This window comes from Xyrauchen texanus, chromosome 30 (genome assembly GCF_025860055.1).
Source record: "Xyrauchen texanus isolate HMW12.3.18 chromosome 30, RBS_HiC_50CHRs, whole genome shotgun sequence".
NCBI lineage: Eukaryota > Metazoa > Chordata > Actinopteri > Cypriniformes > Catostomidae > Xyrauchen > Xyrauchen texanus.
In genome coordinates this window covers 2,400,509-2,412,885 of record NC_068305.1, presented here as the reverse complement: position 1 = coordinate 2,412,885, position 12,377 = coordinate 2,400,509, and the positions used below count along the sequence as shown (strand labels likewise).

The following is a 12,377-nucleotide window of genomic DNA, read 5'->3' as shown; positions in this document are numbered from 1 at the left end:
GATTTGTCAGCTGCACATTGATGCTGCGATTCCTCCGTTGTACCACATCCCCAAGGTGTTTGATTAGATTCAGATCAGGTGACTGGGAAGGCCTTTGAAGAACAGTGAACTCATTGTCATGCTCATGTAACTAGTTTAATACAACTTTTGCTTTGCGACATGGTGCATTATCATGCTGGAAGTTGCCATTAGAAGATGGGTCAATCATGGCCAAGAAGGGATTCACATGGTCAGTAGCAATGCTCAAATAGGCTGTGGCATTAAAATGATGATTTATTGGTATTAACAGGCCCAAATTGTGCCAAGAAAACATTCCCCACACCATTACACCACTATCACCTGCCTGGACTGTTGACACAAAGCTGGATGATTCCATGGATTCATGCTGTTGGCGCCAAATTAAGACCCTACCATCTGTGTGCCTCAGCATAAATTGAGATTCATCAGATTCATCAGGATATGTTTTTGTCCAGTTTAGGGGAGTCTGTGGCTGCCGCAGCATCAAGTTTTCTGTTCTTGGCTGACAGAAGTGGAACCCAACATGGTCTTCTGCTGTTGTAGCCTAGCCACTTCAAGGTTTGACATGTTGTGCATTCAGAGATGCTATTCTGCTCACATTTGTACAAAGGGGTTATCTGAATTACCATAGCCTTTTTGTCAGCTGGAACCAGTCTGGTCATTCTCCATTGACCTCTCTCATCAACTATTACAACAAAATTAAAACTTTTCCCTATTCTGATGGCTGATGTGAACATTAACTGAAGCTCCTGTCACGTATCTACATGATTTTACACACTGCACTGGTGCCACATGATTGGCTGAATTAAAAAAAAATTACAAATAAAAATTAAAATAAAATCGCATGAATATGTAGGTGTACAGGTGAACCTAATAAAATGCTCAGTAAGTGTAAGTCCTTATTGCATCAGAGATGTCACTTTACTCACAGCTGATTGGTTCAGCATTAATTTGCAATCTGTAACCCAGAATAAACCCAGCTCCAGAGTAGGTGAGCCACGTGGTTTAAGATACTATGGCATTAAACACAGGGAAAAAAACGACCTGGCTTCTTCAGACCGATAAACTAGAGTTTGCTCAATCTAAACTCAAATTTCCCGGGGTAGCCACTGAAACGGCTCTGAAATAGCATCATTCTGTTACTTAACTGCGGAGAGCTTGCATTCACACAAAAATCGAATTCACAATGTGTCCACCATCACAACATGTTTAATCAGGTCACTGGATCCAATTAGCAAAATTAAGCGATGCCTTATAAATACATACAGAGAGCAGGTCCCCAACCCCAGGAGTAAACATTTGTTTTGCACTATAATCAAATTAGTGGAAGTTATTTTACTTGCATGTCTCCCCTGACACATAGTAAACAGCAAGGATCCTTTTTACATTCACCTTATGTAAATATAAAAAAACCTGTATGTAAATAAAATTGGCAAGACAAAGTTCTTATATGGGGCCTCATATTTTCATGAACATTCAGAATGTGTTTTGGCTCCAATAGTGTTCAATGTCTAACAATCTGCAGTGTAAAAAACTTGTAAACGATTTTATACAGAGAGAAAAGATTATATTCACATTTAAAAAAAACTACCCCACCCTTCCTTTAAAAGCGGAGATAAAAGAGCAAAATGCTTTCCTTCTGTGTGGTCTAGAGTGAGCACTTTATGGCCAACAGTGAACCACGATCATCATCTGTAAACAGGGTGAGTCTTAAAGTTTTAACAGTCCAAAGATGTGTTTGCTCTAAAATCATGCACAAATACTGGAATTGCTCCGGCATTTGGCAAAGCGCTGACGCTGGCGGCTCATTGGTCTCTGATTCCCACCAATCGCTGGTCAGACTGCGATGAGTTTCTCTTTTGTGCTGTCTGTATCAGCTCTCTGCACATTGCTGGTGTCTTGTTTCGGCAGCCCGTACAGGTAAATGGACACACACACCAACAAGGCTCCTGAGATGAAAGACACCGCTGCAGAAAGAGCAGAAAGTTAAATAAATATATAATCTCTCAAACATACTCCAAACTAACTTAAAATGTATCCATTTTATTTTAACCAGAGTTAACCAGGTATCAGAGAAGATACCAATTACTGCAATAATATTAAATTGCTCAAGATCACAATGATGGTAAGACCTTTTTATGGTTAACGGGTTACTCGCGTTTAGGATGGAGCTTGAAACCATTATATTAGTAGCCCAGAATCCCATGAGCGAAATTAATGAATAGAAATGAATGACTGAAATCTGAACTCACTCATCTGCAGGCCGAAGAGGATGACGGATGCCACGGTGGACAGCACGATAGCAGCGGCTGCAGAGAAGCCCTTCATGATGTTATCAGTGTATTTCACCACCACTGACGTGTACAATCCTCCCACACTCGCCAAAACTACAACCACAAATCACACAAACAAACCTTTTAAATAACTTCACAAAATCATCAATGGCATTCTTGTGGCAACCACTGACAATCATCACCAGTCTGAAGACATTTGACTTTTGCTTATGTTTAAATGCTTTAAATTAGTTTTGAAGACAAACATAAATTTGCGGTGAATTTTAAGAATTTCTATACAAAGATAAAATTTTCATTTAATATATATATATATATATATATATATAAAAAAAGGAACGTCACTTTTTCAGGACAACGTATATTTAAGATAATTTAGTAAAAATCCAAATAACTTTACAGATGTTTAAACAATGTTTTCCATGCTTGTTCAATGAACCATAAGCAATAAATGAACATGCACCTGTGGAACGGTCGTTAAGACACTAACAGCTTACAGACGGTAGGCAATTAAGATCACAGTTATAAAAACATTAAACATTAAACAAGGACATTAAAGACCTTTCTACTGACTCTGAAAAACACCAAAAGCAAGATGCCCAGGGCCCCTGCTCATCTGTGTGATTGTGCTTTAGGCATGCTGCACGGAGGCATGAGGACTGTAGATGGGGTCAGGGCAATAAATTGCAATGTCCATACTGTGAGACACCAAAGACAGCTCTACAGGGAGACAGGAAGGACAGCTGATCATCCTCGCAGTGGCAGACCACATGTACAACACCTGCACAGGATCGGTACATCCGAATATCACACCTGCGGGACAGGTACAGGATGGCAACAACAACTGCTCGAATTACACCAGGAACGCACAATCCCTCCATCAGTGCTCAGACTGTCCGCAATAGGCTGAGAGAGGCTGTACTGAGGGCTTGTATGCCTGTTGTATAGCAGGTCCTTACCAGACATCACTGGCAACAACATCGCCTATGGGCACAAACCCACCTTCACTGGACAGGACTGGCAAAAGTGCTCTTCAATGACGAGTCGCAGTTTTGTCTCACATGGGGTGATGGTCAGATTTGCGTTTATCGTCGAAGGAAAGAGCGTTACACCGAGGCCTGTACTCTGGAGTGGGAGCGATTTGGAGAAAGAGGGTCTGTCATGGTCTGGGGTGGTGTGTCACAGCATCATCGAACTGAGCTTGTTGCCTTGCAGGCAATCTCAACACTGTGCCTTGCAAGGTAGATATCCTTCTCCCTCCTGAGTTACCCTTCCTGCAGACTCATCCTGACATGACCCTCCAGCATTCATTCTGCTCGTTCTGTGCATGATTTCCTGCAAGACAGGAATGTCAGTGTTCTCCCATGGCCAGTGAAGAGCCCGGATCTCAATCCCATTGAGCACGTCTGGGACCTGTTGGATCAGAGGGTGAGGGCTAAGGCCATTCCAGCCAGAAATGTCAGGGAACTTGCAAGTGTCTTGGTGGAAGAGTGGGGTAACATCTCACAGCAAGAACTGGCAAATCTGGTGCAGTCCATGAGGAGGAGATGCACTGCAGTACTTAATGCAGCTGGTGGTCACACCAGATACTGACTGTTACTTTTGATTTTGACATTATTCCATTTCTGTTAGTCACATGTCTATGAAACTTGTTCAGTTTATGTCTTAGTTGTTGAATCTTTTTATGTTCATACAAATATTTACACATGTTAAAATTGCTGAAAATAAAAGCAGTTGAAAATGAGATGACATTTCTTTTTTGCCGAGTTATATATATATATATATATATACACACATACATACTCACCTAAAGGATTATTAGGAACACCTGTTCAATTTCTCATTAATGCAATTATCTAATCAACCAATCACATGGCAGTTGCTTCAATGCATTTAGGGGTGTGGTCCTGGTCAAGACAATCTCCTGAACTCCAAACTGAATGTCAGAATGGGAAAGAAAGGTGATTTAAGCAATTTTGAGCGTGGCATGGTTGTTGGTGCCAGACGGGCCGGTCTGAGTAATTCACAATCTGCTCATTTACTGGGATTTTCACGCACAACCATTTCTAGGGTTTACAAAGAATGGTGTGAAAAGGGAAAAACATCCAGTATGTGGCAGTCCTGTGGGCGAAAATGCCTTGTTGATGCTAGAGGTCAGAGGAGAATGGGCCGACTGATTCAAGCTGATAGAAGAGCAACTTTGACTGAAATAACCACTCGTTACAACCGAGGTATGCAGAAAAGCATTTGTGAAGCCACAACACGCACAACCTTGAGGCGGATGGGCTACAACAGCAGAAGACCCCACCAGGTACCACTCATCTCCACTACAAATAGGAAAAAGAGGCTACTATTTTCAAGAGCTCACTTAAATTGGACAGTTGAAGACTGGAAAAATGTTGCCTGGTCTGATGAGTCTCGATTTCTGTTGAGACATTCAGATGGTAGAGTCAGAATTTGGCGTAAACAGAATGAGAACATGGATCCATCATGCCTTGTTACCACTGTGCAGGCTGGTGGTGGTGGTGTAATGGTGTGGGGGATGTTTTCTTGGCATACTTTAGGCCCCTTAGTGCCAATTGGGCATCGTTTAAATGCCACGGCCTACCTGAGCATTGTTTCTGACCATGTCCATCCCTTTATGGCCACCATGTACCCATCCTCTGATGGCTACTTCCAGCAGGATAATGCACCATGTCACAAAGCTTGAATCATTTCAAATTGGTTTCTTGAACATGACAATGAGTTCACTGTACTAAAATGGCCCCCACAGTCACCAGATCTGAACCCAATAGAGAATCTTTGGGATGTGGGGGAACGGGAGCTTCGTGCCCTGGATGTGCATCCCACAAATCTCCATCAACTGCAAGATGCTATCCTATCAATATGGGCTAACATTTCTAAAGAATGCTTTCAGCACCTTGTTGAATCAATGCCACCAGACCGTCTGACCCCAACAATCATGCCATGGTCCAAATCACTGAGATAATTTTTTTTCAAAATTATGATGGTTGATGTAAACATTAAATGAAGCTCCTGACCTGTATTTGTATTATTTTGTGCACTGCACTGCTGCCACACAATCGGCTGATTAGATAGTCACATGGATGATTGTTGGTGGCAGATGGACTGGTTTGAGTATTTCTGTAACTGTTGATCTCCTGGGATTTTCACACACAACAGTCTCTAGAATTTACTCAGAATGCTCCAGTGAGCGCTAGTTAACGGTCATGGTCCTGATGAAGCATACCAAGTTTTGTATCTATAGGACAAAGCATAGCTGAGATAGAGCCTCACATCCTGTTTTACGTCGACCTTGTAAACTTTGAGCTGCTGTAACTTGAAAAAAAAAAAAAAATATATATATATATATATATATATATATATATATATATATAAATTCTGCTCCATTTCTGTGCAGCTCCATCTGGAGATTTTTTGAGACCTTGTATGGCAAAATTGGGCAAAGTTTGAAGGGTATGAAATATCTTAAATTTAAATGACACAAACCAAGATGGCGGCCACTGTAATGGTGAAGTTTTAATATATGTGATCCATTTCAATCATCAGGAGGAGAGTAATCAGACAAAGATTATTTTGTTTCTAGAACAAACAGTTCAAAAGATACACACAAAAGAAAAGGGAATTGCTGACATGGTGGTGGCGCTATAGAGTATATTCAGTGCTTGGCCCCTAATGAGTAGGTTTCACTAGCACGACAGGTGTGGCAGATTTAAATGCATTCACGGCATCACATTATTGCTCAGTAAGCCAAAACTTCCACATTTACATGACGCCAGTCACTGTGTCTGAAATAAATAAGGTCATCCAGAAGTAGACATGCCAGAAGACAGGAAGGTAACTCACAGATTACAACGCAGACCCAAGGTGTGTAACCGAAGAAGAATCCTTTCTCCAACACATTGGCCCTGTCTGTCACAAAGACACCTATGAGGGTCACCAGTATACCTGACAGGTACATCTGAATGTTTCTGAGCCACAGAGATGTATCCGAACTCTTCAGAACCTTCTCAAAATACACACCTGAAAAACAATACAAATAATTAAGAGTCTTTGATAAAACACAGACTATCAAACCGCCTCACTGTTAATAGCATACCTGCAAACCCAGAGCAGAGGACCGCGATCGCAATCGCCACAAAGCCCAGGAATGGGTTCTGTTCCACCTGAATCACAGTAAGATTTCTTTAGTCACAGGTGAAACAATAACAGTAATGATGATGTTTTGGCCTCTTATTATTTTTGTTATGGCTGATCACCAATTTTGTACATTTATATTGTGTCTGCTGTTTTAAACCAAATAATTCACACTGAAACTCCAATCTAGAATTGTATATGTTTCAAGTGAAATAAGACACTAAAACATATCGTTCAGTAATTACAGACCAATATATCGGCCTGGCTAATAAATCAATATTTGGAGATTATTGGCACTGGTTGACAGAACAGTGGCGTTCGCTCTCCTTAGTGTCAGTTCCAACTCTACCTTAGCCTAGTTAATGCATAATTTACAATATCTGTTTTTTGAAACCTAGAATAGTAAAAGTTGACTCTTTGAAATGGGGTTAAAAAAAAAAAAGCCTTTTTGTTATCTGCTTCCAATATTGGCCTAATCAGATCACAAAAAATATAAATAAATATTAGATGATCACCTCAATATTAAGCTAAATTTAATTTCGGGCACTTGCATGGGCCTGGGAAGCTGAGTGGTAAAAGATGCTGGCTACCACCCCTGGAGTTCACTAGTTCAAATCCCAGGGTGTGGTGCGTGAATCCAGCCAGGTCTCCTAGGCAACCAAATTGGCCAAGTTGCTAGGGAGGGTCACATGGGGTAACCTCCTTGCTATAATGTGGTTCTCGCGTGGTGAGTTGTAGTGTGAAGAAAAGGGCACGGAGAATAGCGTTATAGTGCTATGTCTATGTTTGGCATTCCAATTTGGGTGAAAAAGGGAAAAAAATAACAACAAATAAATACATTTCGGGCACTTGCATGTCCCAGTGGTTGATTTTATTAAAAAGATGTCAACTTTTTTTAACAATCAAACTCACTTTATACCAGACTCAGATTTCAATATTAAACTATGAAAATAAATAATAAAAATACAAATTATTACATGTTTAAAACTAAGAAAATCAGATTTAATTGTGTGGATTTAGGAGACATAAAATGCTATCTATAAAATTAGCATTGTGACATATTTGTGTTGCCATGTCATCTCAAGTTTTCCACTTGGTTGAGGCATCCAGGATGAGCACACAAGTCAGATCACATCCACTTTCAGTTTAGAGACTTACTGAGCGGAGATATTTTTTTACCTGGGATATCATGAGGGTGAGTAAAGAATGAGAGAATTTTCATTTTTGGGTGAACTATCCCTTTAAGCAAGACAAAGGAGTCAGTCAGTTTATTTGAAAAGAGTTAAAAATGTCATTTCCATCAGCATCATTTCCAGAATTCTATGAACACAATATAGAATTTGAGATGCGCTGGAAATTACGTTTCCTGACTTGAATGACATAAATCTCCTGTGACTCATGTACACACACTGTTAGTAGACAAATGAAATAAACTAGTGAGTATGTCAATTTTTTTTTTTTTAATGATTTTATGGTTACCTTCCAGAAATTCACAAGGCTAAATGTGCCTGAATTTCAAGAAGGACACACATGCATCTCTGGGGCAAGAAAGTGGTTTCATTTCTGTAGTAGATTGGGAGTTAAAGAGGGCAGGTGGACGTACCTGAACTTTAGTGGATTCTGGCGGGGTCCACTGCACCAGTGCGACTCCTCCACACAGCATGAAGACGGAGAACCATTGCAGTCTGCTCAGAGAGCGGTTCAGCATCAGCACCATACACAGGGCCGTACAGGGGATCTTCAACTGATATGTCACCTGACACACAGACAGACATATGGTGTATGGATTGTATGAGACCGTATGAGTCCCGCGCCTCAGATGGACATTCAATCCCTCACACTAAAACGCATTATTATAGTGTGCTTTCATTATGTTACATGTTAAATCATATAGATGTTAATTGAAGAAGCACGAACATCCATCGCTTGTTTAGCATGAAAATTCATATCACTGACTGTTAATCGCTTACAGAGCGCGTCAATGTTTATCATCGCTTGTTCTCCACATCGGTTTCAGCTGAATTCATCAACACCTGCTGCTAGTGTGCAATGAAGTGATTTCCATTTGCATGCCCACATGAACTAGGCATAGGACATTGTACGTTCTGAACAGAACAGACATGAAAATAATAAAAATAAATAAATACAAAAAAAGACCAATGCCCACGATGGGCATCATCACATTTTTGAACCCCAATATATAGTCCCATGATAAACCGTTACACCCCTATGAACAAACAATGAACAATATATTTTTTACAGCATTTATTAAATTTTGTTAATATTAGTTAATAAAAATACAATTGTTCATTTTTAGTTCATAGTGCACTGACTAATGTTATTACATGGCTCTCTGTAATACTGGATTCTGAGTGGTCAATGGTGCCATCTAGTGGTGTGATATTTTTCAGTAACAACCGCACATCCACGTATCAGACCGCTCATCAGGGTATTGCGAGTCATCTTTCCTGCTTCTCGGATCAATGTGTGATCTCTTCAAGTAAGATATAAAATTATTTTAACTCAAATCAATGTTTCATGTGTATTTATTTAATTATTTGGCAAGTAGTCTTGTAATAAGCTGGATAATGAGGAGTTTACAAAATAAACACAAACCAGAGGTTGAGTTCAGCGGTTCAGTGATTTATTAGTCTTCTCATATAATTACAGAATTTTAACACAAATCAATACAAAATGTCCTGGTATTTATTTATTTGTTTAGTAGCTGTGTAATAAGCAGAATAATGTACAGTCAGCCGGTTGTTATTGTAAAATAAACCCCTTCAGGATGATACAAGTGTCGTCAGTTTCACGTCACCCTCTCTGTGTTTATTTTGCGATAACAACTGGCTGACTGTACATTATCCCTTTCTTAACAAATGCAATTTTTGATATAAAAACTGTATTAGTATATGTTGAAATAAAAAAAAAAAAATCAAATGCTTCTGCATTTACTCATTTTGTATTTTTGTTTAATTTACTCATACTTTGTGATCGAAGTCACCAGAATCGGTTTAGAAATGTTAGAGTGAGCTGTGTAATTCTCAGACGTGTCTCACGTGTCATAATTAGAGTTTAACGTGATCTCATGTTACGTTAAATGAGATCAAACGACTATTCGACAACTAGAATTTTAGCAGATTTTGTTTTTTTTATTGTTGATGTTTTCGATAATGTTGACTAATCGTTTCAGCCATAGATTTAAAGTCAAATTTCTTAACTGTTCATAAATTTAACATTACTGCTTGTTATAAACAGTGTGGGGAGTCAGATCATCCACTTACTGTTTAGAAAAATGTGGTAAAAATGTGCAACCCTAAATGGCCAGCGTTGCAATTTTGCAACGTATCTTCAAGTTTCACCCCAAAATAAAATATGCATTAAAACATTTATCAGAATTTTTAAACCAATATTAATTTTCTTGTCATCTGATCGGCCGATACGATCATTAAACTTTTAACAGTAGCTCTGTCAAAACTGGTCATACTGGTTAACTGAATATCCCTGTCTGTAATACCATAAGTGTTACAGGGCAGGGCAGGGCAGTGGTGGCTCAGCGGTTAAGGCTCTGGGTTACTGACCAGAAGGTCAGGGGTTCAAGCCCCAACACCACCAAGACACCACTGTTGGGCCCTTGAACCAATCTGCTCCAGGGGTGCCGAATCATGGCTGACCCTGCACTCTGACCCCAGCTTAGCTGGGATATGTGAAAAATAAATAATTTCACCATGTATATGCAGAAATGTATGTATAATGTGTGACAATTGATCAATTTATTTTTTAGTATTTTTTAAGTGTTGCCTAGTTTTTGCTGAATACTGCTTTTTCAATAAGCCTTCAAAACAAGTATGCTTACACTAAATATTCTCTACATTACAACTGATAATTGCAATTAAACGTATGTGAATGTTTTTGGTTATTTATTCATAGTTTATTGTTAATAATTTTTATACTTTTATACAAAGCAACTTCCAGTGCATTCAATGTATACCTTTTATCCACTTGTGTGTTCTCTGGGAATCTAACCCATGATTTTGGTGTTGCACACATCAAATTATAGTATCTAAATATTGTATGTAGAATTATTATATTTAAATTATAAATATAATTATATAATCATAATAAAACTATTAAAAATATATATTTTGTTAAATAAATAACTATATTTATTAATGATAACTGAATTAAACTTGTTTCCACTGGAGCTAATGACAGGAACACACTGAACAGGTGTTAATGCAGTTTGCTCTGGAGCTATTTAATAAAGTTGTAAGACGTGTTATTACACAGGCTTTTCATATCCGCCACACCTCACACTACAACTGCCAAATCAAGTATGTTGTTTTACAACATTCCTCCAGTGTTCCCCACACACCTGCGGTAACATAATAGTGATGTTGAAGTCTTAAATGAGCCGTACGTATCTTTTTCATTGGCAAATTGATCGGAGCATCCCTTTTCATTGTTGTCATACCTGGAAGACAGCCGCATCCAGGTTGCTCAAGGCTAAGTAGGCCATGTTGTTTTGGATGGCATATACAACAGATGGTACACTCAGCTTGAGCACTTCCTTTGGACTTTTGAAAATGTGGTTGACCAGCGCTGTTTTACATCTGCCGAGGCCACCTGTTTCCCTGCATCACATGACAACAAAACAGGTGATCAGCATTTGACACATTCACAGTCGAACAACATTACTGGCAAAGAACAAATAAGGCTCCCTATGACTGATGTGGGCTCACCAGAGAAGCATCACCAGACTGAGCAGCATTTTGATGACCTCAACGATGAACACTGCAGTGGTGGAGAAGTAGAGGTCAGAGGTCACGGTCCTGGTGTATCTCAGAGCCACAGCGTATGTGGCAGCAATCAGAGTCATCACAATCAAGCAGTACAGCTTGAAAAGCACACCAACTGACTCTAAGACAAGATCATCACAACATGCTTTCATATGTCAAACACTTCATAGAGTTTAAAGTGACGACATGAACATTATATATTCATTATTTTAGATACATAATCATAAAACACTGTGCTTAATAATTAATTTATTTGAATAAACTGGAATTTAATGAGCTTTACCATTCAAACTATGAGGTAAAATTTAAATATAAGCAGCGTTTTATCTTTAATAATATTTTATAGCCTTTTGGCTCTCAAAATTGTGAAAATCACAGTTCGTTATTGTAAGCACAGGTAAAACGCACTTACCGTTCGCCATAATTGAGTTTCTGTCGGTTAGATAATAAAAACACTAATCTTCTAAAACTTCTAACCGTGACAACCGCCGCATTACTGCTTCTAATGACGCTTCAAAGCAACAAGAGACTGACTGACACTTCAGGGAGGACACGTGTCAGGCGACATTTCAAAATATAAGTCAATCTGTTCAGATTGTAGTCCAAAAACCAGGAAGAGTATGAGCATTTTCGAGCCATTTTATACGTTTATACTTTTTCTAGTATAAACGTATAAAAAACGTATTTTGTTCTGCAACATAAATTACACGCAGTCATATCTCAAACGTGATTTTTTAACTCAATGTGTAAAACATTTTTATAAAAAAAAAAAAGTTGCAAGTTGCTAGATAAAGACTATAACTTTTTCTATTTGGTCAGGCACGTAAACTCACGTGCTTGTGGTAGTTGTAGTCCTTATTTAGCAACTTGTTAGCAACATACATTTTTATTTTAAACAGGGCGGCTTTAAAATTCAAGTTTGAGGTATGGCTGTATGTGATATATTTTGTAGAACAAAACGTCCAAGTATCTTCAAGTAATGTTTACCACAGACCCTATTTTTCTAATATATTGGAAAAACTCCATTATAAAAACCCATAGGAAATTCCCGATGGAACCCATGGAGAAGTTGCCTTTCAAGTTAATCTACAAATTCACATCACAGCTGAAT

At 38.8% G+C, this 12,377-nt stretch overlaps 1 protein-coding gene across 1 annotated transcript; it reads right to left on the bottom strand.

Annotated features, from left to right (window-relative positions):
- Positions 1-1,214: 1,214 nt before the first annotated feature.
- On the bottom strand, positions 1,215-11,821 carry LOC127624290 (CMP-sialic acid transporter-like). The gene is made up of 8 exons (XM_052099051.1): positions 11,679-11,821; positions 11,210-11,387; positions 10,942-11,101; positions 8,071-8,223; positions 6,430-6,496; positions 6,177-6,353; positions 2,271-2,405; positions 1,215-1,985 (listed from the first exon to the last, which is right to left on the bottom strand). The coding sequence occupies exons 1-8, from the start codon at positions 11,686-11,688 to the stop codon at positions 1,855-1,857; spliced, it is 1,011 nt and encodes a 336-aa protein (XP_051955011.1). The 5' UTR covers positions 11,689-11,821; the 3' UTR covers positions 1,215-1,854.
- Positions 11,822-12,377: the final 556 nt, after the last annotated feature.